Genomic DNA, 26,200 nt, shown 5'->3' with positions numbered 1-26,200 from the left:
AGTAAACACGGTAACCACATCTAGAGTCTGTGAGCAGTAATGAGGAGTGAGAAATCGCTATTGACTGACATGGATGAAAATGAGTCAGGAAAATGTCAATATTCTCAATTATTTCATGACGTTTGCTGTAGTTTTATAGTTCCTTTGCAGCTAATATTTTGAAACGTTTCAAGTTTACCACAGCTTGAAAACAGGTTCTAGATGGGATTCGAAACCAGACACTATCATGTGAAACACCAGCAAGCTACCACATTCGCCATCACGCCGCCCATTCCTACCACCGATTAAATCAACATAAAAACAGCAAGGCAAGATATAACACCATTTTAAATCCACATTTCCATCACCCGTAAGAACGTTGCAACACAAGCAAAACATTCAACAAAATCAAACAACTGAACGTTAAAGGCACTCTCGGTTGCTTATTTTGTAACATGAACCGAGAGGACAGTCGAAACAAATCACATCGCTTAGGGGAGTTATAATTTCTACAAGACTGCTCTCTTCTGACCTAAATAAAGCTTCTTTTCCACCCTTGAACGAGAAACTACACCAACACTGAATGCTAAACAAATTCGAAACCCGCTCGTGTCTAATAGGAAAAGATTTCCCATTTATCTTCCAATTCGAATCATTTTTTAGCTTCGAACACTTTGAACCGTACTTTCTTAAATGAAAGACGGCGACGACGTGACGGGATATGCTCGCCTCAATTCGCTTCGCTTGAGGTTAGAAGAATGTGTCGTTTAACGCTCGGATTATTAGCAGCCTCGCTCACTGCTCGCTGTCCGTCGTTGTGCGTGCGTGTGGAGTTTGATGTGTAGGGTGATAATTATGCATACGGTAGAGGAAACGGCAAAGGAACCTGGGACGGGTTCACAGCATTTAGAGAACAGAAAGGAAAGCTTAAGAAAAGTGGTGCGTGCGGACAGCCGACTGTGTGTGCATGATAAAGTGTCAAACGAAATACTACTCACATCGCAACGAAATTCAAGGGAAAGAATAAGAATTTCATAATTTATGACACACCGGGGTTTCGGGCGCTGCATACTCATTATAAGCAAGGATTGGAAGGATTGGAAGGGGGAAACATTTTTGTTGTGGAAGGAAACCGAGATGAATGTGGTGGTAGCAGGAAGAATTTATGCTACACGCTTTGTAATGTTGCTGTCGAGCGCAGCTAACTACAACTCCTGCGCTGCTGCCTGGGAGGAGGATCTTCCCATCTTGAACGCTCGGGATGGGGACATAAATTTATAGCATAATGAGCTAACAAAGCGCATTCAAATGGCTCAACCCATCCACGGGTGTCCATTATCGTCACCCGAGATTGTTGATGTCAAACTCCCTTCATACTCGTCTGTCCAAGCAAAAACAACCCACCCATGCCTCCGTTCCTTGACATAACCCAAGGAGAAGTCATCTTTCACTCGGCAGCAGTGAAGTGGATGTTATCCCTCGAACAGGTGGCTCTTGTTGGTCTCTGCAACAGCAGGATGTCACATCCAGCGTGGTGGAGAGAATTTTTTAATGAACTTCTAACCAACCACAGAAACGTCACCACCACCACCAGGCAGACGAAGCACGTCGGTGGAATTTTTAATGAAACCTTGTTGGCATGCAACATGAACGTTACTCTTTTCGATGTCGACGACGACGGGGCGACGATAGGATTCTTTTTTTTTGTCTATGGGTTCTCAGACATGCAAAACACAACCACTGTTGTCGTCGTCGTCATTCCTGGGTGCTTCAACTGTTCCTCTTAAGCATGATCCAATGGTGGGTAGGCAAATGATGCCATCATAAGTCCCCTGGTTCTTCATGCCCTCTTTCTCGTTCTGTCTCTCCCTTCTCAACCAGATTCCCGATTGGGTAACGTCACTTTACAAAACTTTAAAACAAACCGGGATGGATGACTGATGGAGCGAAAAACTGGCGGCTTTCGATTGATGCGGTGAAGCTGTCGAGACGGAGACGACTCCGTGGCTGACTAACAAGCTGCACGCTACTATTGGCATTCAATTTGCTATTTATTGAAGCGAAGATGACGAAGGAACTATTTTTGCTTTTTAGAGCGATATTGTTTTAATTAGCGGTTTATTGGATCTATTCCTATGAAATAAGAGCTCTAAATTTAGCGATACAGCCAGGTCGTTCTACTTGAATAAAAAGAGCTTTATTTAAGTTGTGTCTTATTATAAACCTTGGATAGATATCCATTCCATATTCAGTGATAGCGGTAGAAGGTTCAACATACGGACAAACATGTCTAATTCGTTTTCTTCTATTTCACCGCCAACAAACGTGTCATAGTGCTCGGGCCCAAATTGATTCATCATCTCACATCCCAACACGAAATTGACCGTTACAATTTAAAATGTTGCTCTCCTCCGCGAAATACGCGCCACTCTACTTTCAAGCTTATACCGCCCAATCAACTCCAATTAAAGACGTTTGATTGAAATCAGCGGGATATGACCGGCAGCGATGAACCTTTCGCAATACACCACAAGTATGGTTCATCATCACCTGCAGTAGTCGGTCGGTGCTGAGCAGCTCTCACAAATCACACCCAACTGCACACCGGTAACACACGGAGAAGAAAAGCGTCCTGCTTCCTTGCCCGCTTCACTTCAAACCCGTAAACAATTAAACCGTTTGCGAGAGCGTCTCTTGGGTCAGGGTGTGGTCGTCTTCGGAAACTTGGAGCGATGCAGCTCACGGAGCATATACGATTTGCCAGTGGGCCAACGAGCAAAACCTCAATCCCAAAACTCTGACGGGTCACGATGAGGTCTCTGCGCTCGTTTGACACAATTTTCATTTATATTCATATGTAAGTTTCACATCTTCTTGGTCGGCGGATCGATCTCGGGTCGCTCGGGTGGGCTAGCTGGTGGTTGGCGTTCTAGGTTACGAAAACGTTTGTTCTTCTTTTTTATTAGCAATTCAAACTTTGCCTACACACACACAGCGCGCGACAGTTTTGCAACCAGATGGGGAAGCAGAGCAGAGCAAATGGTGCAATGATGATCTTCGACTTCGGCGAGGCCACAACACCGTATGACACCATCAGCAGCAGCATCATCATCATCAGCGTTTGCTCGCGGTGCGAGAGTAGAGCTCACACACACAGTATGACATCATGCTGCGTTAGAGCGTCGAATTTTGTGCACACGCGAGAAACAACATTGTGGTGCTCCTCTGGCAAGCCTTTTGGGACAGAGAAGAGTTAGGACCGCAAAGAAAATAACGTTTCCTTTCCCCCCCCCCCCCCCCCTCCTACCAGTAGGAGCAACCGAGCAGCACGGAGAAACTGCGCTGCGTTTGATTATTTTATAGCAATTGTGGTGCCCCGTGTTCGCGATCTTGAGGGAAGAAACGTAGGAATCGTCCAAGACACGGGCCATCGTCGTTTTCGTATTCCGGTCGAGTCGGTAATTGAATTTGATTCAGCAAATCGAATGGTTCTGCCTACCATTCGTAACCGTCAATTGCTGCCGAAAGAAGGCAGTGCTGTGCGCCAAAGGAAAGGCAGAAGTAACGTTTTTTTTTGGGTCGGGTAAAAATATGACTTCACGACACAACAACATACAAATTTTATCAAAATCTTTTTGCGTTTCTTTTAAACAGTCAAGTGTAGTAAAATATATGTCTGAATGATAAAAAGTCTTAAAACAAGTAAAACCGCAAGTTTAAGTTCGATGTTAGCAAGTGTCTTTGGTGGCTGTCCCATAGCATTGTGCTACGTCGTTGGTATAACACACCCGAGGGTTGCGGTTCGAGTCTCGTGCTTAACGATAAAACATTTCTGGATATTTGACAAGATTCAGTATAAATACTCCTGAACTTCTTTCTAGTGTACTACAACCCTAGAGATATCTGTCCTTACATTACCTGTTTCTTTAACTAATTTTACCCCTTACAAAAAGACCATCAAAAGCTCTGGAAAATAGCTTCCTTGAGCTTTTTTCGACCTTCAGTACATCAATTTATAACAGAATTGTTCCAGCTAATTCATTACATCAATTCAGTACTCTATAACTTAGACAACTTAACTACATAAACACAATATACCTATCAGCTTTATCTACTGTCCAACATCAAAGAGACCCCAAGGGAATCACCAGTCCCGTTCAACTCACAAACCCGAAAGCTCTCTAAGCAGTCTAGTTCCCCCATTGATACGACCGAACCGACCGAGTGGTCCAGTGATTTGCGGCGAGCAACTTCATCAATCCTGCGCCCCATTATATGCAGTTCGAATTGTTCGATGCCACAATGCACCCGGAGCTGTTCCATCAGGCACACTACCCTACCCTGTCGTATTCCGTAGGAAGTTGTGATGCTGATTGTGGTTCTTTCAGCTCGCCTGCCAATCGACACACTAATAACCCACCTTACCTTATTGATAGCAGCACGTCCCTTTGGGGATCGCCAGTGCACAACCAGAGAGAGAGAGAGAGAGACTCTCGTCCAAACTGTTTGAGTAGAGTGCACTAAAATGCACTTATCCATATACATTCAGTCACAGAATCAGAAGGCCCGTTTTCGAGCGCGAGCATTGAACATCATCATCAAACCCTCGATACAGCAGCACTTCGAGGACAACAACACACACACAATCAATTCCCTCCCGGCGAGAGCGCTGGTCCAGGAATGTTGGGCGAGTGCTTTTTTTATTTAACGGTTTGCTGAAATTGAAATGGCTGCGGAACAATAGGCGTACACCCCGTGTGTCCGCACACCGACCACACCAGAGAATGAAGTACGTGGTTTATGCTCCGGTGCACTTCGGTGCAGATGTAAAAACAGCGGTTGGAGGAATTCGCCGTTTGATGCACTTACCGGGGGATTGTTTTTAAAGTGAGCATTATGTTTTTAAAAGTGATGATCGTTAGAAAGAGTTTGTTGATCGGTTCAGCTCTCCAAAAAAAATTGTTCTTGTTTCGGAAAAAAAACTGAAAGAGTCCTCATCAAGACCTAACTAGCCCTGTGTCTTAGTTGTTGGCTGTTCGCTTATAACGGCTCCATTTTATGGAAGAAAGAACACCGAGAGATTAGAATAAATTGTGCATTGTTTCTTTGCCCTAATTGCCCACGGCTACAGCACGGGTTGGCCTATACTGTTTCCTGGTTAATGTAGCGTTTAATCCCAAGTTTAAGCAGCTTTCCGTTAGAACTGTTCATCGTCACTACAGTTTGGTAAGATATGCCAGTACGCCCTAAACCTGACATCCAGACAACGGTGAGCTGAATATCTCCACCACAGCTTAACTAGAAGATCTTCAAAACTACCCCATTTTATACAAAACACACAAAACTCCCTAAGAGCCGTCTATGTGCTTATGTGTGTGTGTGACAGGCCTCGACTAAAAGGTGCGGCCTGACTAAGCTGGTGAGCGTGATGGGTTTCGCGGCGCGATGCTAGAGCATTGCTGCTGCTGCCGCCGCCCAACATTGTCACACGATCACCAACAAAACGCGATCTGTCCACACATCTCAAACTCTCTCTCCCTCTCTCTCTGTTCTCTCTATTTCTAATGCCCCTGCCTATTCCTAAACGGCAGATTCCGATCTGCGTGCCAATGTGATTAGCCCCGCTCCTGCTTCATCCACACCTGTCAATCGGGCCAGGTTTAAAGCCCCAACATTGGTGGGGTCGCCGGCAACTCACGCACACACAACCAACCAGGCAAATATGTTCGGGTAGGAGGCGGGGGGGGGGGAGGTGAAGGAGAGACTAACAACAACAAGTTGTCAAAGCCGCTTCGAGAGCTCGCGCGCTGACTCAAACATCTGGCGCGCGCGCGGTTTGTGTGTATCGTGTCGCGTTTGGATAGGGGCTGGCGTTAGCGTGACTGGCCGTGAGATCCATTGGTGAAGCAAAAAGGCCAGGCCAGGAAAAAAACAAACGGACAAACATTATGTCATCTTTTATTTTATTTCTATCGAACGGACGAAGATCGCTCGGGGCGTTAGCTGGACGAGAAGTTCTGAAGCAAATTAGCTTCATACAGAAAATGTTCACCATGGAATCTATTTTGATCCTACCCTCCAATCGATGAGTAAAAGCAGGGTCCCAGAATAAAGGGAGAATTTGGGTAAACAATGGCCAGAGATATTTGGGTCACTGTACCATCAAGGTTCTAATTAATCTGTACATATTCACGAACATGTAACTAGACCAGAGTATGTTCCCTTCAAATGATAGCATTAATTGAGCCGGAACATATGAGAGACCTAGATAACTTCTTGTTCCAACGCCCAACCTGAAACTCTAGTGTACAGACATCGTAAAGTCTTAATTGAGGATCCATCTTGATCCATCAGACGGAACAAACCTAGAGGGAACTCGCTGTCTATACACGTGTTACACCTTACACCCTTATGTCCAACAGCTTAGAACAGGTTTAGGGGAAAATTTATTACCAGCTTTTTCTATGACGTAGAACTATTGTTCCAACCAAGAGGCATCACGTCACACTAGACTCTTCGTTCCTTACTATGTTGTGTGTCTATCTTAAAATGCCCTTTCTTTTCTTCACGAGAGACACGTGTCTCATAGCACGTGGAGGGCGCTGCGTTCTCCACGAACCACACCCTATTTATGCTCTCTCTGTCTCACTCTCTCTGTCCGCTTTGTCTGCTTACCGTACGATCGGGTGTAGGTGAAAGGGGGGTTAGCTCGACTAGAACAATGAAGGGATGTATGTACATACTTCTCCCGAAAAACTCCCCAAACCTTTTTATTTCCAAACGGAAACACATTATGAGTTTGGGGTTGTGCACCTGTAGAATTTCCCGCTTGGCAAACCCCGGGGTCTCTTCGACCTGCGCCGTTTGATAATTGCAGGTGAATAACCTCTTTCACCACAACACACCACACCACCTTCATATATGTGTCAGGTGCGTCATCGTTTGCTTTCTTTTCTTACTGGGTGCTTTACTCGATGCCATTCTCAGCCACAGCCGAGAGAGAGTTCAAAATTGGAATCTTCATTAGGGGTGCACAGGTTTTAGGGTATTTAAGGGCCAATTAGCATCATGCATACCGTGCGTTCCCCGTTATCGACAGCGGCAGGAGTTCTATTTCGGGCAAACGTTACACACCTTCTTCTTGCCCATCCCCACTAACCGGAACTTGCGGAGCCTATAATCAAACGGGCGAGCATATTTGGGACGACTACCATCTCGTCGTGCAAACGCCGTGTGTCTGTCAGACAATGAAACGGACGCCATCGGAGCGCCGATCGAGACGCGCCGTCGTCTGGAGCGAACAGGCCACGTCTAACAACTCCAGCCACCATGGACTGGCGCCACATGACAAATACTGTGGCCTATGTTGGAGTTCAGTCAGTGGGACAGTGGTCTCGATGTCTCGCAACAAAGTCAACCCCCGGGGAAGAGTTCCTGGTTTTTTCAAAACGTATTTCCACAACATTTGCCAGTGCACTGCCTCGCGTTTGCCTGGTGAAAAGGGGGTTTTGGGGGAAAATTATAGTGCACTGGTAGTGAGGACCTGACGTCATATGCTTTGGCAACAGTGTCTGGAGGGGCGTTTCCCTTTTTTTCGCCAGTGGAATTAGCTGATAGTGAACGGTGATAGTTTGCTAGAAGTGTAGTGAAAGTGATAATTACTGTATTCAAGTTGAAGTTTCAACTCTTTGACATGTCCTCTTATGTATCTGTTTTAATGGAATATACGCCAGGATTTAAGAACTATTTTTCTTTTTTTTCGAATCCTAAGTAAGGGTTATGCTCCATCAACTTCAAGGTTTTTTGCCTTCATGTTCCAACAAAACTTAACCCCGTAGCTACAAACCTCCATTTACTCTGCGCTGACGGTGCAAAACTATTGCACCTCAGTTGTGGCTACGACTGTCTGCAAAAAAAGAAAAACCGGCGTCCTTTCCTTTCGCTCTCGAGACCTAGATGGCTAAACCTAAACCACCCCACAGAAACGCGACACGCTGCAGTTGTTTTAGTAGCAAAAGAATAAATACATTTCGCTTCCCTTCACCGGTCTTCCAGCCTTCTCTTTTTTCGTTTCCAGCCCCCCGCATTCGCGTATCGGGTTGAGAGTGGCCCCCCGGAAGAGGTAGAAACATAAATTTCACACTTTACATGGCAACCAGGAACCATAACCATGCGGGAAATCGTATCTTCCGTTCGGGGGTCTGGCTTCGCCACGCCAGCCACGGCCAACATGCCACAGTAGTGCTAACAACAACAGTACGGTCGGAATGGTAGAGGGAGGAAGTTTATCTTCCCTAGTGGCCCTAGACGGAAGAGCAGGTCTCAGTGTAGACGAGCGGTTTTAGAGCATCACGTGTTTTCGGGGGCTCAAAAAAGGGTAAGACATGCTGCTTTTGGTTCGAATTCTGGTACGGTGCGTCCCCAAGGGCAACGCGTGAAGATGATATGGGAAAATGCTTCATGCTTCATTTCATGATTTCCGTTACATGTTGAACGTACATATCCGCATCCGACGGGAAGGTATGGTTTAGTGGTTGCCCTAAATTCTTCCGTTAAAATCAATTCTAGTGAAGAAACACGAAAGAGTTTAAGACATCTTCTTTCTTAAGTCTTTCGTTATATGAAACATTGATTCTTTGACTTTCTAACCGTTGTGTTTCCCTCTTTTAAAGGAGAACTTGTTTGAAAAAGGTTAACAGTTATTATATCCGGTTCCGGTGCATCACACCCAGATGCACTTGCACCATGCGAGAGAGCGAAAGAGACACACACACACACACACACATACCCGTCCCATTAAGACAAAACGAGTACCATTTCCGTTCTGTCCACTTCCCGTGTGCCCGTATTATTTTCAACGTAAACAACAACATACGGACAGACCACAAACATTCCCCCTGGGTGGGACTGACGTCTTCAACGCACCGTGCATCTTCCGAAGCGGTGCATAACTGTGGTTTGGTGGTGGTAGTGATGATGCTGTTGGCCCCATTCTTGTTATTCCACAGCTCCAACGGAAAGAATTCAAACGGTGCTCCATCTCGAACCGGTTGACCAAACCCAAACCCCGTCGTCGTGGAAGCTACGGAACAAATACAACTACAAAAGTCTCAGGTACCCGCACAACACCCGCTCTTTATGCGAAAGGGTTAAATTTGTTAAGAAAGAGATTCGGAACGGGCACGAAGAAAACCCGCCGAAATGTCTTCTCCCACGGGGTATGATCGTTGGTGGAGTTTTGTATGTATACAGCACACCCACAACAGAAATGCGGTACAAAGGCGCGTGCTTGATTTTCCCATTTACAGCAGCCGTGTAAATTTGGAACCGATTCTTTCGCAGTGTTTCCAGTAATCCAGTAATTCTTGTTACCTAGGATCTATCATTTCCTTCCTTGACATAGAGGCTCCATTTTTTTGCCTGTACAAACCATCTAGCGAGCATCTACTCGTGTACTGAGTAGGCGTTTCTAAGGATACACACATCCCAAAAATCTGGAATACTTAGATGGATCTATGTTACTTGCTTTTTAATTGGGCTTCAATTCAAGCCAGCAATCAAATCTCTAGTTGATAAACATTCAGTTCCTCGAGGAGGAGTATGTAGCTCAAACATTTGACTGAATCATTTATATTTAATCACTTGAGTGTTACATTCAATATTTTTTACATCACCACGTATTTTTTCCTACTCTGAACGATCTCTGGGGGTGCTGGACTGCCATTACTGGCTTCTTTTATTTATTTTTTCCGTAGCTAGGATACTCTGTCCAGTGTACGGGGGAACACCCTGGATAGGATTTGATATTGATGCCAACAAAATTATGCAAGAAAAAAATTGATTATTTTGAATCATTTGTCCAATTCACAACGGAATACTGTCGCAGGGAAGAAAGTAATGATATTTAATAGCTCCATGCAGAATGCGTTTAAACAAACTCTACAAACTAATGAATTTAACAAACCAACCATACCGGTTTCATAATTACACACCACCATCAATCAAAATTAAAAAAAAAATCGCCGGCTCACTGCATTCTGCTGGGTGTGTTTGTTTGTGTGTATCCAGTATTTTGAAGCCTTTTTCTCTGTGCCTTGAAGCGAAACCAGTTTTGTCCATAACTATTCGGAGCCCACCAAATTTCGTCAAGTTCTTCCCCAAAACGGTTCTCACCTTTACCACCCCGTTCTCCTATTTCCCCCTCCCCCTTTTACACCTTTTCGTTACACTTGTAGCGTCGTATATCTTCCCAGGAAGAAAGAGTGAAGAGGAACCCAGAGTGTTCCAGCGGTACACTCACCCAAAATGGGCCTTTCTTTTTTGGATACAGTTTTATTTACACTTTTGGAGTGCGTTTCATCGGTGTGTGTGTGTGTGGGTTAAGAAGCGCCTGCTATGTTGCTTATGCTGCTTGTGGTTGTGTTGTTTACTGGCACCTTATTTGATATTCCACTTTGCTTTATTGGACTTCCCTCTCACCGCTTGTTCTACACCACAGACATTTCAACCCCCTCGTCGTCTTGCCTCGCTGATTGCAGCCCCCCGTTGTCCCCTCTCCTTCCTGCTTCTTCTACCTTCTTCGAATCAACCCTCATGGAAACGGCAACCATACTGGCATTGCCCAAGCTGCCAAACTTTACATCGACAACTCGAAGGAAGGAAAAACGACAACAACAAAAAAAGGAAACAAATCGGAAAAACATAAACATTCTTAACGAATCTTTCCGACAGCACGCGTGACCGAACGTTATATTAAGATGGTGGGATGAATTTTTAAAATAACATGACTCGTTTGACTCACCTTTTGATGGGTGACGGTGTGTTTCGCAGGGTTCGAATAAATTGGGTTTGGTTGTATGTTTTATTTTTTGCAGATGACGACGACGCTGACTACTTTGATGATGAGGTAAAGCACAGCAACACGGTGCGCGCGATGTTGTTCTTTTACTGGCCCGGTACCCGATACGTTCAACTAAACCTCAACCCTCAAAACAGTGCATAATCAACACGAAAGGGGACAGCAGTGCGTTTGTTTTTCAAAACCACTTTACACTATGCTGCCGCGTTGTCGATTGCCCTTTTGTGCGTATTATATTTTTCTTCGCTGCTTGTGAATCATACACGCGGTGTCACACACTGCTCTGGCACAACAAACGCACTCACACACACGCGCGAAAAGTAGGCTTTGGGTGGAAAAATTGCACCTTTCCCGGGTGGAAATGCGGTGTGCGAACGAGCAAAAGGGGACAGGCCCGAAAGGCGCACACACTCGCGAAACAAACGAATTTTCACTTTTCCTTTGTAAACATGCACATGCACACATACACAACAAACTACCACCACAAACGCACACTCTCACACACACACACACGCTTGGCTGGGAGAGAATGGGAAGAGAAAATAAATAAATTCAAATTTATATTTTTCGGTTTCGGGGGTTTCTTCTTCGTCTGCTTCTTCTGCTCACACATTGAGCCTGCGAACTGGTTTTTGGTTTTTCATTCAAAAGCGGCCCCCCAAAATCACACAACGGACGCTTACGTTTTTTTTCCTTCTTGCTTTTCATGTGTATTATTAATTCTCAACGCACATAGGCCTCCCCCGTTTGCGTGCTTATGGTGTGCAGCACACGTACATCGGCTCACCTACGAGGGGCAGAAAGCGCAGCAACCTACAACCCGCACACACACACGCGCGCACGAGAGCTGGACTGTCCAGTTTTTCGAAGGAAGCGAAGACAGAGAACGAACCCCCACCGGAACACCGGAGTAGAAGCCACGAAACCTAACGAACAAGCCCAAACCGAACACAAATGACACACCGATTGATGCGAAATGGCTTCTTCACTCCGCCTCAAGATTTCCCACCTTTTTTATGTTTTTCACCGCTCACACTCTTGTTGCATGTTACTTCTTCCCGTTGCGGATAGAAGTTGTTTTTTCTTCTTATGCTTTTAATATGTTTTATCAGGAAAAAACGCCACTGGTCACGCACCACAAACACCACCACCACCACTCAGTGCCCCGCGCAGTGATGCGGTGGGTTTGATTAAAGTAAATCTCACTAAAACCCTACGGAAAACGTACAAGGCCGGTGGGATGTATGTTTTCTTTTGCCACTTTCTGATGTTTTGTTTTTCACCTACATCAATTTCTATGCGGTATTTCAGTGAGACGGTTCACAAACGACGACAACACAACGACGCACTACGTCTGCTTTCATCGAGTTCCGCGAAGTTAATAAATTTCGGTTCGGTTTTCCCCTGCGGCAGCGCAACACACACGGGCGTTGACAGCGTGCCAGGTCGTTTCGCAAGGGGGTTGAAATATTTCAAACGGCTGTCAAATGGTGGGAATGCGCATTCGAAAGGGTTGTTTTATTTGTTCGAACATGGCGCGGTCAGTTCGAACGGCTGTTTCCGTTGCGCAGAGAGTATGCGACTAATTTTTCATAAAATCCTAATTTTCAGCTGTGTTGTACACCAAACGACGAACATTTTAATTTTTTATTGATTTTGATTCGAATAATGAAATTGTAAACTCAGTTTTAGCAAGTGTTTTTGGTTTTTGCTTGTGCATTATGTTTCGAAAATCGGTTTTGATATGAATTTTGATGATGAAAACAGAACCTTTATAAGAAAACATTTCCACAAAATGCATTCTTTTTCGTTCCCTTTGCTATTTTTTCCTCCTTCCAACCATTTTAAAATCGGTTAATTTTATTCGTACGCTGCTCGAACCGCTTCGGCCGCTGCTCGAAAAACTGCTTGACAGCGATTTGACAGCTCGTGTCCGAACATTCTTCTGCACGATTGCGTTCCTTGGGAATCGACGCGCAAGACGGAAGACATTTTCTTTTCACAAGCCGCCGTGTAAGTTTTTTCAGCCATGAACAAAAATCTTAAAAATCTCCACCATCGTACAACCGATTCATTAATTCCCGTGCTGGTGGTGTCTGCTGCTTTCGCTTCTTTGTTTTTCAGAAATCGAGCAGCAGTTTGTGCAACCACGCCGTAGGCCGCAGTTTTCTCTCGTCGAAAAGGGGCACCATTCTTTGCCGGCTAATTTTTCACCACCGAAGCCAACCGTAACTAGGCAGGAAAAAAAATACCGAAATGGGTGTAGAGATTGTCCCAATTGCCAACGGTGATCGTAAGTATTGCATTCGGGTGTGGTGTGCTTAGAACCGCAGTTCATTGGTATGCTAATTGTGTCTGTATGCTTGCGTGCGTGCGTGTGTGTGTGTGCGCGCGCGTGTGCCTATGTCTCTTTGCGATAGAAACCACCTTCCCGAAGCCGGGTCAAACTGCGGTCGTTCACTACACCGGAACGCTCGACGATGGTACGGTGTTCGATTCGTCGCGTACCCGCGGCAAGCCGTTCAAGTTCTCTGTTGGCCGCGGTGAGGTGATCAAGGGCTGGGATGAGGGTGTCGCCCAGATGTCGGTCGGCCAGCGTGCCAAGCTGGTGTGCTCGCCGGACTACGCCTACGGTAGCCGTGGCCATCCGGGTGTCATCCCACCGAACGCTCGGTTGACCTTCGACGTGGAGCTGCTGCGAGTAGAATAAGCGGCCAAGGTTGGCGCATTCGTTTCCCATGAACTACTATTTACCCAGATACAGCAGAGATGCATTGATCCGATACACGACACCGAACTATGAGGCATGAAGTGCGGGATAGGCACGTCTTGAAGTGCAAGCAATCGAAGCGGGAAGGAGTGCCGAACGAAACTTGATAAGGAACCCGCTTCCCAACCTGTTTTGCCCTTGCAATACAAAACATTCTTATCGTCTCTCGTTCGTAGCAATCGTTAGAGAAATTATCTTCAAATGCATCACTAAAATCACACAAACAGCATTATCGTTAAATCGCAGTCTTCGTAAATCACGCTTTAAAATTGAACCAACAAATCATTAAAGCTCATCTTTAGTCGTGTTACTTTTTAAAGTCCCATTCAAGAAGCTGTCCAGTCTTTTATGCATGGAAAGTTTTCAAATTTATTGTTCTTTCTAGCACGGAGGGAGAAGCGTCCCCCTTCGTTTTTATTCCAAAATTGCACTCAATTGCATTTAAATATTGCACCGAAGAAACAATCGAGCCAGGAAAAAGGGAGGAAAGTCCGGGAGAGGAGGCAGTGTAGTATGGAGCGTGAAGGCATGTTAAATCAAAAGATTCAGTACACCGGCTCGAATGTTATAATTAAGCTAATCGCCACCCACAAATGGGTCTTAAAAAGCATTCGCACATGTAGCGCTGATTGTGAGCGACGACGATGATCGATCGATGATAATGAAAGCAAAAACTTCCTTTCCAAGCACTTGCCAACACTTGTCTTCAGTAAGCAAAATTAGCGCTCAGGGCGGAACAAAATCCCTTTCTTGTTTGCTCCTCGGGAGCGTGTACAATCATTCAGCATTCGTTAGAAAATGTGCAGCCCAGTTTTGTGTTGAAGATATAGCAGTGGTTTCCATTGATGGAGAAGCATTTATTCGCGTTAACAATTGCACTTTCTACTGGGGGAAAAGGAAAGCGCACTGGGAGTTGATTCTTTTCGTGGACATCAGAGGAAGCGGAATGGGAATTTAAGAAAAAAAAACAGTTTATCACTCAACAATCTATACTCCCCCACACTCTTTTTAACCTAATGCTACCGTATACTGCCCAGAGTGCAAAACAAGTTTGGTAATCCTCTAAGAACATCTAAGAACAAAAGAACAACCCGGTCATGGTCGGAACAATGTGAAATTTACTGAAATTCAATAAAAACCATTAACTCTATACCAAATCAGAATGATGGGCCTTGGGTTTGCTTTAATTGTGTTGAAGTTGAGTTCTTTCCTTGGGTGTTTGTGTCATGAGTCCGGTGTACTCGTGCTACAACCTGGTATTACCCACTGTCGGGATATCTTCTTCGCCCAGCATCTCAGATTGCTGAGCTCGTAGTTAGCGTTGCTAAGAAACCTCGTCAAAGAGAATTCCATATCGAAGGAGGAAACTATTCATCCGAGTGACCTTTTTCCTATGGGAAGCTCATCGTCCCAGGAACCTTTGCTCCAAAGAGTCCTCGTCGTCGGCTTGTAGTGGCCAATGGCCGAATCCTCTCCCCTAGAGTTCTTGGCGTAAGAAAGTCTCATCGTCTGAAGGGCCACGTCGTACAACACACGGCCCTGCATAAAGTACTACAAACATCGGCAGAGTTCGAATCTGGTCGAGGAGTGGTTTAGTGGACAGGCATCGGCTTCTTGGTCCGCTTCACGGGCCAAGCGTCACGATGAATCCCAACATAACCCAGCTCAAAGGGTCTTGCTCAGCTGCGACAGGATCCTTGGTCTGAATACCTTTTGAAGGTTATCTACCCCGTCTACAAAAAAAGGGCCACGTCTTATTACGAGTAAAGTAGTCCAAAAGGATTCCAAGACTCATGGCTATAGTCATCGGTTGCTGTGGTTACTGGAGCTCAAAAAAGGCGCACAATTCCGACGGTGGGCAAGTCAGCGATCCAGCAATCTGCCGCAAGACCCAGAGTCAGAAAAGGATTGGCTCCATTTTATCTATTCGACTTGTGGACCTGGAGACCTGACAACTTGGAGATCGACCCTAAATCATAATCCATTTTTTTTGTTTTTTAGAATTAAAGACAGCCATTTATTTTGTTGCGATACTCATGTGCAAATACAATCACTTTAGCAATTACCAGCGTCGAAAAATAAATACAAAACCAAACGGGAAACAAAACCAAACCCGAGGAATTCAAAATTCTAACATCCCATTACCACTAAACACTCTCTTCCCTCTGCCCGGTATGGCCGATTAAAACCCATCGCCTAGTAGAAGAACAGTTCCGGGAAGTTGTTTTCGTAGATTGGCCGCTGACCGGCACCCACGTGCCTGCCCGCCTCGATCAGGGTCGGTCCGCTGAGGCCACCGTTGGCAGCGGCAAGCAGCGACCCGGCCTGTACGCTGCACGTGGCCGAGATTTGTCGTTCCGCCGACAGGGCGTTAAAGATTTCGTTCAGCTTGTGCTGGATGACGTCGTGCTTGGGCTCGGTACGGCGCACCAAATCTTCGAACGCCGTCTCGCGGAAGGCACGCCCGATTGCCATCTGCTTTTCGCGTGCCTCCCGCTTGGAAGCTTCCGTCGGTTCCGCCAGGACACGCTTCATCGACTCGAAGTTGTATTCCGAGGCGAGCGAACGCTTCTGCACGCCGGGCGAGCTGCTGACGCTTTCGATATCGTTGTAGCTCGAATCGACCACACTGTTCCGGACGGCGCCTGGTCGTAGAGAACACAGTATTATGAAAATCAATCGGGGGAAAAGCGGGGGAAGCTTGGCACCACCACTAAACACTTACTGTGCGTATCGACCCAGGAATGCCGATGAGCGGATATGTCCGTCTGGTTGAGGGCGTACGGTGTGCCCGTCTGAACACGGTTACTCTCCAGACCCGCCTGCTGTAAGCACTCGGCCACCGCCAGCTTGTCGATGAGCAGATGGGGCAGATTGGTGTTGAGCGTGCTCGGTGCACTCTTGTCGTTGTCCATCAGCGGTGGTAGCAGGTAGGATGCTTCCTCTCTCCGGGCCTGGATCAACTTTTCGACGTACTCGACCAGCGAACCGACGCCGGTACAGCGTCCGAGCAGGATTAGCAGTGAAATGGCAATGCTGTGCAGATTGCAACGATGTTTTGGCGATAGTTCCACCTCGGTTACGGCCACTTGCTGTACGCTGGCGTTGCAAAAAAAAAAACAAACGAGAGGGAAAGAAAGGGATGTAAAGTCCATTTAGGGAACCCGATGCTAATTGAGTTACGCCCTTGCTGGTCCAATTTATTCGATTCGAGAGAGGAAAAAACAGGGGGGGACAAAATGTATTGATTTTGTGAATGTTTTAAGTGAAATGTATCGCCTTTTGACGTTCAGCCAGGGCATTGGTCAACTCGACCGATTTCCACTGGAAAGAAGATGTAGATAGGGCCGTCCAAAAGGGGTCCTACTAGTTGTGGCGCTCGTCTAGTTTGAACATCGCTAACTGTTCTCAGGTCATCTTTGAACTTTGATAGACAAAGCCAGAGGTTTTCATAGCTTCGTATCGGCGATGGCTCTTAAGCAAGGACCCTGATACGCCTCTTTTTTGCTTCAGACGGTCAGAGAATCGTTTTTAATGGCCAAACGCATCTTAGACAAGTAATCGTGGGTCAAACTGTGAGCACCGAAAAAGAGGCCCACGAAGTCTCAGTCTCTCTTCTTGGCCTAATGACCTCTTAGGTTATGCCTGCCATTTCTGGCTTACTAGACTTTATGATACCACCTAGTTGGATAGTCAGTTCTCACTACGGGAGAATGACCCGGATGGGATTCGAACACTGGAAGTGTTGGCCTCGAATTTGGGGACTAGCTTAAGAGGCCTCGTACAGAGGGCCCCGAATGAAGAGCCTCGCGGAGATTACCCCGTTAGATAGCAGAGTTTTTCAAGATGACATGGCCAATGAACACCAATCCCGTGTCGCACATACTAAATTTTCTACAGGATGCATGGATGGTCCTGTCAGAGGTAATAGCTCTCGAGCTAATGGGGGCCAGTGCAAATGATTGGTAGAAATAATTATCGAAAGACCTTATCCAGCCATTCAGAGAGATTGTCACAGCGTTGCAACTGAAAGGTTAGAATTAGAAAGAGCTGGACAAATAAAGGTCAAGTAATTGCGTCAGAATGTTTTTGACCCTGCGAATTCAGTTCAAATCTTTTTCTTTCTTGGCCTGCTCCTATGGAGCACGTCTAAAAGACATAGCCTGGTGTCCGATTCGTTTCCACGGACCACGGTCCATGGCTGCACTCCTCCATCGACGGCAGCATCCGATCTCCCTCAGGTCTGACTCTACTTGCTCCAGCCAACGAGCTCGCTGTGTTCCTCTAACCCTCGTGCCAAACGGGTCGCTGGTGAGCACCTTCCTGGTAGGGCATGAGTCCGACATCCTCATCATGTGCCCAAATCAGCGTGTCCTTCCGGCTTTCGCAACCGTCAAGATGTCTGATTCGCCAAACAGCTCAGCTAGTTTGTGGTTTATTCTCCTTCTCAAATCCAGGTGTTCTCCATTAAACGTGTAGCATCAATGCGTGATCTGGATGTGACAATGTCCACATCTTAGGCTTGATAAACTCGGCATAGAAGATATTCTACAACGACTACCCACCGATATGTCTCATACGTCTTGTTTGAATACATTGTAATTGAAATACGGGAGGGCCTCATTTCCAATGATTCTTCTCCACTCTTGCCATCTCTAGAGCTAGCAAGGCGCTTTAGTTTTAAGAAAAACTTACCCCAGTATGAACAGCAAAATCTCCTGCACCGTTTCACCGCACGCCATTTCCACGACCACCAGCGCGATCGTGTTGTACGACGATTTGAGCACCTCCAGATGGTTCTCCTGCGACATGCTCTCGATAATCGCCTGCAGTATGTTCGACCCGTACTTGTGCGTAAACAGTATGTCCGACCGGGACGGACTTTCGATCGTAAGTGTCGGATAGTGGCTCACGCTGATCACGTTCAGCAGATGCTGGTTCTGGTGCCGATCGAGCAGCTGCTGGAAGATTTGCATCACGATGATGCGGATCGGGATGGAAGCGGCCCGTGCCATCTTGAGCAGCGGCTGCAGGAACGATACCGGGAATGCTTTCTCGAACGAAACCGTCCGGTACTGGGTGCCGACCTTTAGCAAACTTTTCAGCAGAATGTTCTGCAGCAACTGATCGCCCCGGCTCTTGTTCGACGGGTCGGGCACGGTATTCATGATGAACAGCATTATTTCAATCTTCTGATAGTCTGGGTGATGATTAGCGAACTCGCCGAGCGCATTGATTAGCGCTTCCTGGTACTGGGTCTCCTCCGGAGTGGATTCGTGCTGGGTGCTAACGCTCGTCTTCAGGTGCATGAGCAGATTGTTGATAATATCGAGCGCCGATGGGCCCACACTCTCACCGGCCGCAATGGCGATAATCTTCGATAGGACCACCGCCAACGAGGTGCGCGTTTTGGGTGACGAAGTTAGGTTCTGGTCCAGGTGGGACATGAGCGTTTCGACCACCGTGTACGAGTACTGCGGTTGGATCGAAATCATCACAATGCGGAACGTATCGATGGCGAACTTGTTCGGCACCCACAGCTTATGATGGTCGAGATGCGTGAGCAGTGGCTTAAGCACGGATTTGATATGTCCAAACGAGGCCCGACTGACGAGCTCGCGCAGTACCGCTTCCGCTAGCAGTGGCGGTGTCGAAGGTGTCGCTTCCGTGTCGGTCGTTTTCGATGGTCCCGATTGCATGTTAAACAGCAGCGAAGGGACAATCTTTTCCATGTGCTGCTTTTCCCATATGTTTGCAACGAGATCGTCCGACACTGTCTTCCGGATAACGCCCTGCAGGCCTTTTATGCCCGCCATCCGGATACTGTCTCGCAGCTCCATATCGTCATTGTTGCCGTAGCACATGGAGGAAAACTTTGAGATGAAAAAGTCGTACCGCCGATGGTAGGACGGTGTGTCCTCCTCAATGTTAGCGAACCGCACGAACGAATTGGTGGCCATTATCTGGAGCGTTGGATTTGTGTCCTCCAGCAGCTTCTGCACCATGCGCAGGAAGGATTCGACGAACAGGTTCAGTATCTGGGCGTGACATGCCATCAGCAGCAAATCCATCGCTTCCATCGCTATCTCGACAAACTTGTACCGCTTCCGGTAGATGTCCTTCGAGGCACGCTGGTACAGATACTCGCCGATGCGGTCAAGCTTCTCCGGCGACCGGAGCGAGTAGAAGGTGAGCTTCTCCATGTTCGATTTCACCAACCCATCTTCCGGATTGGCTGGGAAGATGTTATCCACCAGCCGTTTGTAGCGGGGCCGCAAGGCCGAACAGCAACCGCAGCAACCTGCGCGAGAAAAAACATTATCAATTACGTACCGAAAAATGATTCATGCGGTTTTGGGGGAAGCTTTCTCCTTTCCAAACGCAAAGGTTTACCTAGCATTTTAGGATAGGAGTGAGTTGTTGGTCTACACTGTATGATGGCTCACAACACAACAACGCAAAACACACACTACTGGCACTGGCAAAAAGGAACAATCGACGTGACGGTGTTGCCCTTCTGGCAAGCTACATTACTACACACATCGGGGGAGCTAATTGGACCATTTTTTATCAGGCAATTACCACGGACACCTTCGCGACAAAACGTTCCACAACCGGACGACCGAGATACGAACAGTGAGACGGGAGAGGAAACAAATATGACGAACCGTCGCGTTTGACAGATATGACGTCATACACGGATTGTTGTGGTCAGCTGTTTTGTGTGGAATATGGTGGATTTTTAAACTCATGTTTTGGGATTTTTTATTTAAAATCTAAAATTTGAGAGCATAATTTTTGCAATAATCATTTAATTTGAATAATTAAAAATGAAATTAAATTGCATAACTGTCAAATTTACGTGACCGCATGGGTTCGCACAGTGTGCATTCGATGCGCTTTCGAGCAGCTTTAAAATTCGTGGCTATGCAAATTTTTGAAACCGTTTTGTTTGGGATTGAATAAAGTCATTATTTCACTTTGGAAGGCTTATTGTATGATTGTGTGATGAAAATATACTAATAAAGAAGAGCTTTTACGATATTTGTTTACTATTTAACTTAGTCTCTTTAATTTTACTCGTCTTGAAACTAGACCAACGAGCTGATGCGCCTAGAACACGTGGAGATATCTAAAGACTTAAAAAACAAAAACTTTCTGTAGTATTATTTTAGCTTTTGAGATTGGTTTTAAGAACATTTACTCTGCACAAAAAATATCAATTTCATTATTGATAAAAGTAAACACGCTGGAGAGTTGGGAGAGCTCCAAAGCTAACGCTCGATTTAATTGCTCTCAATCGATATTAGTATACTGGCGAAAAGCGTTCCCCAAAGCCACCCATGTTTCCATGTTCCGGAAGTAGTCAACCATGTTCCCGGTAGTCACGCGATTCTTTCTACCAGAACACGGCGCTTATTTCCCGTCTACTCCAACACGCCCGGCACTCCAACCCGGGACTCTCACTCCACTTCCTGGGTAAACATTACGTTTCGCGTTATGTAATAATGCTATTGGGGTGGACAATTTTCCTCTCCCCCCCCCCCCCTCGGTGTCCCTGTTACTTACATCCTTCGGTGCACTTTTTCACGAATGAATCCAGAAACTCGGGCATTTCCAGTGGCTCGAAGCAGCATTTTATCATCGACATCCTGTTGGCTTTTATCGGTGACAAATAGGTTGAGTATTTACTTGCTGGAAGGTGCACTATCTCGGGGAGAAGTAAATTAAAGCCGAGCGGTTCGTTTGATGGTCATCCGCACGAAGAGGAAGAGGCTATAAAAGCCTGTTTACCTAAAATATTCACTGCAACACTTTAACAACATTTAACAGCAAACACCTTCCCAAACCCATCACAAAGAATCACTAATTAAATTAGCTCGCATTCAGCTGATTCACTTGAGGCTGTGTTTAGAACGCTCTTTAAACGCCGTACGTTTTTCAGCTTGGGCCCATGTGATCACAACAACAATAAATTAGCATGTTCACTTTACATCACCTCAGAGCTCTGATTTTATTGACAAAAACATCTACCAAAATCGGGAAGTTCTTATCACACAACCCACGAGGGAAATTTCCCTTATTTTCACCCAAAGCGAAAACCAACCAAACAAGGTCAAACTGGTACGTCCTTTGCCCTACTGCCACCGGTCGGGAAAATTTTCCCACTTGGTTCCCGATTTCTCTCACGCTGGCCGTTCTAACCGAAGCAAGTGCCCCTCACGCTCGACCATCTTCGACTGGTAGCACCGTGCCCGACTTGGGTAGACGCGCGACCGTGTTTTGTGACCGACCTTTTCCGACCCATGCGCACTCGCACACACGCTCTCTGTTTTCCGACACCGACAGCTTCAGCGGGAAATGAATGACAAGAAACAAAAAATGAAAACTCACCGACACCAACAGAATCCGAAAGGAAAGAGAGTTCTCTGTGTCGGGTGAATTTCGGTGTGTTACAGGTTGTTTTGTGTTAAACAGTTTTATGAATGGATTTCACAGCCATTCCATTGAAGGGATTGCACATTCTGAACTGCACGAGGTTGGTTGGTTGGTTCACAGTTACAGTGCGCTTGAAATTGAACCGGATCGGATGTGGACTCGTGGATCGTGCCGAGCCGACAGACACGATGATGAAAAACTAACCAACTGCAGCGATCCGGAACGGAATCGTGTGTTTTTTTTTATCAATTGCATTTGTTGTGATCTGTCTGCTTTCAAGGTCGGTACGGGTATACGGCCAGGTGATGATTAGGTGGGTAAGTAAGTTACGCCTGAAAAAGTAAGCAGGTCAAAGCTGTAATAAAGGCTCAGGAAATTGTAACACAAAAAGTATTAAAGCATTAGAAGTTGCTGATAGATTGAAAGGCCTTAAGGACTACTAATATTACTAATTTTAATATTATTACTACTAACATTACACGGGCATGTCGCCGTACTGGAAGTGCTTCCAAGAAATATTCAAGTACAGTATTGCCTCTTATGCCCAGGCCTGTCTCAAATACCTGTTGTTTTACAAATAAATGGTTGTACTGTTTAAGCTTTCTTCTGGACGTTCACGATTAGTTGATAGCCCTCCTTATCTACGGACAGATTCGATAATGTCCTCCGAAAGAGGACTGACCAAATAATCCTGTTGGTCGTTATATCCATCACAGATATGGACGATGAGCTTGTTAGAATATCTTGGCCAGGATATTCTTCACTGGACAACTGGACCCAACGGTAGTCTTCCTCACTCGACTCCAACGACTTGGTTTTTCACATCAGTTACTTAGTCCACATCAGTTTCATGGTTCCACAACACAGCAAGGTGGCTGGAGTCTAGCTGCAATCAAATGTTTTTGTACTACAGCTGTTCCGATAGAATTGATAATGCCGTATTATTTTGCCTTTGCTTTAAAAAATACCCTAGCGTCTATAATACAGAGGATTTCGACAGCTTCAACTTCAAATCCGTCATGAAAGGTATTTTGTGTGAAGGAATTAGCTCAAGCTGCGGCATTATTCTAGGGAAAAGTGAAGTTTTGATTAAAGGTGTGATCATATTTCTGTGTACCGTCCCTGCGCGATTCGATATTTGCTAGCAGAGCCGCTGGCCCAAGCCTGAGGATATGAGACGTTCGTTTAATTGCTTGGTAAGCTTCTGCTACTAAGGCGAGTCTCAAACCAATGCTGCCTGTATCATCACCGTGTGTCAAGATTGCCCTGGGTAGAGCCATTGAACCACCAAGGTCCTCGTAAGCTTGTTCTAGTTCCAGATTGAGGAGAAGACAACAAAGGAGATCGCTCTAGCGCAGGCCCTCGGTTGTAGCAAAGGGTGTTGAGAGTTTTCCATCTTCCTTCAACTGAGCACTTGGGTAGAATAGTTGTTAGCCTGTCTTTATTATTTAATTTAAGTAATATTTTTTTCCAAAAAGATCTACACCTCATTTCAGTTAAGTTGCGACCAGCATGATCATTACCTTACAGCGCTAAGACTTTCAACAGCTTGCAGAATCTATTTGAAAAGCATAACCCCATAAGTACCCTGTGTTTGTGCCTACATGTCCTAATTTATCTACGGATCTCAAGTATCTATTTTTAAGCTAAAAAGACCGAATATTGTCACAAACTAAGCTTTCTTCTTCTTTCTTGGCCAAACGACCTCTTAGGTCAGGGGGGAACTCACTATGGGGGAACAGCCCAGATGGGATTTGAACCCGGGTCTTACCGTCACAAACTAAAAATCATTTTAAATTACAGATAATAAAAAATTGTTTGGTACGAAGATTAACTAATTATTCTAAACCCTTATTTAAAACCCTCTTAGCACATCTTAACTCATGACAAGTCAATGCGTTCTCCAGATCTTCCAAAACAAATAGTGAATTCTTTGCTTCACTGCACCACTACTGACGTCATGCGAAGAGAAAAGAACAAACAAAAAACGCCCACTTAAAAATGCTCAAGTTCACTTTCATTTCTCAATTTTTGGTGTTTAACGAGCATCGGTGCTCACAGAAACAAAATAGGCAACGTTTACGCTACAAGTGTTCTAATTACTATAACACGCTCATAAACGCCGGTTTGTAATGGGATGGGGGTGGCACACACAGAGGGCACGCACTTACAATTCTCCCTTCAAGAACTCAAATCGATCTTTCGAAGCCTTGAGATGAGATGAGCTTCAATTCACCACTTCATCCCAAAAACGATCATCGGTTATGAAGCACCCACAAAAAAATTAAAAAATAGAGGAGTAAAAGCGGAAAAGTGAACTCCACTTTGCTGGTACCTCAACCGTTTCATTAGGCGGTAAAGGTTTTTACCTGCTATTTGTGCGATTCGCTACATTTATTGTTACGAGCAATTTTCGCTTTCACTAGCCAACTTCCTTCCTAGTGCTCGGTTTCGGAGCATCTTTTTTAGAACAATTAGCGCTTGGATCGGTTGCATATTTTATACCGGTGGAATCGACCGTCTATCGCCGTTGATGCTATTTGGCTGGGTATGGAATTTTCACCACCCGACCAACGGCCAAAGATGCACTTTCATAATGTTGCCCCCTTGTTAGCGCGTCCCCACCGTTTGGATACGGCTTATGTTGCTCTGCGATACATTAATACCCATTGCACAATAGTGCACAGCGCATAACACCCCATTTGGTTGGCCGGATGCCAAGCTGTGGATGCAAAGCTTCGCGAAATTATGGAAAAGCGAACCAAGCCGATGCTTGTGTGCAGCAACAAATAGGCGATTAATTTCACTGCCACCCACCTGAGGGGGTTGGAAAGGGGGCGGGACTGCGTCCAACGCCAACACAATAAGGGTGTGGCCGTAATGTAAAAGACGGCGAGAAAATGAAAAGAAAAGTGTGTGCACGTCCGTGTGCTAATAAAGCACATAATAATCGGTTGAAAATTCACTGACCGCTTCACCAATGTGCTTAATGTGCGGCTTCTTTTTTTTTGCATTGATATTATTTGGAAGAGAATGGACAATAATGCACACACGGGTACGTTACTTTGCATTTGCATGTTGTGCATCGCCAAAAATGTGCATCACGATGATGCGAACCCGGCTTGAGTGACAGTTTGATTGATAGGAAGCTTAATACGCACGACAAACTGCTCGCGAGGAACGCTTCCACACGCATCAGAGAGACGCAGAGAGGACAAAAAATCATTTGCCACCAATAAATTTACTTTCCTTCTTAAGTTTTCTTGTTGTTGTTGCTCCAAGAAATTCTTCTTCCCAGTGTCTACCAGCTCGTGAACGTCGCGCTCCACGCGTTCTGGGTGCGCGTCTTCTTCTGTATGCTTTGCTTTAAGCTTTAAAGCTCGATTGTCAAGTGCCCGCGGTGCAGGGCGTGTATCTCTCTCCCTCTCTGTTATCGTGGGACCCGTCGGTCATTACGTACGTTTAGCACGTTCTGGCAAGAGGCATACGAGTGGCCTGGCTTGCTCTTTTACTGTGGTAACATCCCTACACACATTTGGGCTCGCAGGACCTAAGTAAAGACGACCCTGTGGTGGTGGCGTACCGAACTGTCAAGATGAATTTCGGTGGTACTTCATCATCGTCAAGATCGTGGCGATTAAAGAAGGTTTGCTCGGATTGTACTGAGTGAGACCAAGAGTGGCCAGCAGCGTGAGATTACCCCCCCCCCCCCTCTTTTATTGTCGTTGTTTGATGTCATGTGTGTGGTTTAAGGGAAAGATTAGCTAGAAAAGATGGAAAGATTTTCTAAGACTTAAAAGCAATTAGAATACAATGGGGTGGAATGTAAATGAGTTAACAGCAATGTGAAAATTTGAAAGAAAAATAGAAAAAGTATACGAAAAGTGCTCATGTAAGTAGAATGTAGTGATATAAAGAGATAAAACATAAAACATAAAATATGTAAATGAAAAGAAAACATAAATGAGCAAATAAAAGAAAGATAACAGAAGGGATTAGAGCTTGTCGATGATTTTGCTTTGTATGACCCTTCTACTCTGCTTTACACATTCCCTTTCTCATTTTTTGTAGCAGCTTTTATGTTAAAATTGTTTGTTATCTATTTATCTTTTTAGTTTATGCTCTTTTTTTCTTTTTCTGAGACTTTCTTATTA

General features: G+C 45.6%; 3 protein-coding genes across 15 annotated transcripts in view; 1 reads left to right on the top strand and 2 right to left on the bottom strand.

Moving 5' to 3' along the window:
- LOC118504049 (protein 4.1 homolog) overlaps positions 1–12,262 on the bottom strand; it is a 43,498-nt gene extending 31,236 nt beyond the window's left edge. For 10 of the 12 annotated variants that reach the window (XR_004905245.1, XR_004905244.1, XR_004905248.1 and 7 more), the window contains exons 1-2: positions 12,125–12,262; positions 10,781–11,356 (exon numbers count right to left, since the gene is read on the bottom strand). The gene's annotated coding sequence lies outside the window, so the exon portion shown is untranslated. Of the gene's footprint in view, positions 1–10,780; positions 11,357–11,846; positions 12,042–12,065 lie in introns of those variants that run through there. The other 2 variants (XR_004905246.1, XR_004905247.1) reach the window with 2 other exon arrangements.
- Positions 12,263–12,706: 444 nt separating this feature from the next.
- Positions 12,707–14,770, top strand: LOC118504120 (12 kDa FK506-binding protein). The gene is made up of 3 exons (XM_036038210.1): positions 12,707–12,850; positions 12,962–13,130; positions 13,258–14,770. The coding sequence occupies exons 2-3, from the start codon at positions 13,094–13,096 to the stop codon at positions 13,545–13,547; spliced, it is 327 nt and encodes a 108-aa protein (XP_035894103.1). The 5' UTR covers positions 12,707–12,850; positions 12,962–13,093; the 3' UTR covers positions 13,548–14,770.
- Positions 14,771–15,591: 821 nt separating this feature from the next.
- LOC118504058 (protein EFR3 homolog cmp44E) lies at positions 15,592–21,834 on the bottom strand. Of its 2 annotated transcripts, none has more exons than XM_036038091.1 (4): positions 21,177–21,834; positions 18,303–19,908; positions 16,333–16,706; positions 15,592–16,252 (listed from the first exon to the last, which is right to left on the bottom strand). In XM_036038091.1, exons 1-4 carry the CDS (start codon positions 21,256–21,258, stop codon positions 15,804–15,806), a joined length of 2,511 nt encoding a protein of 836 aa, XP_035893984.1. In that variant the 5' UTR covers positions 21,259–21,834; the 3' UTR covers positions 15,592–15,803. The 2 variants fall into 2 exon arrangements, with proteins under 2 accessions (XP_035893984.1, XP_035893985.1); XM_036038092.1 differs by lacking the exon at positions 21,177–21,834 and adding an exon at positions 20,001–20,283.
- Between the last annotated feature and the right edge of the window lie 4,366 nt (positions 21,835–26,200).

The sequence above is a fragment of the Anopheles stephensi genome, chromosome 2, assembly GCF_013141755.1.
Source record: "Anopheles stephensi strain Indian chromosome 2, UCI_ANSTEP_V1.0, whole genome shotgun sequence".
In the NCBI taxonomy this organism is placed as follows: Eukaryota; Metazoa; Arthropoda; class Insecta; order Diptera; family Culicidae; genus Anopheles; species Anopheles stephensi.
This window is presented reverse-complemented; position numbering and strand designations above follow the sequence as displayed.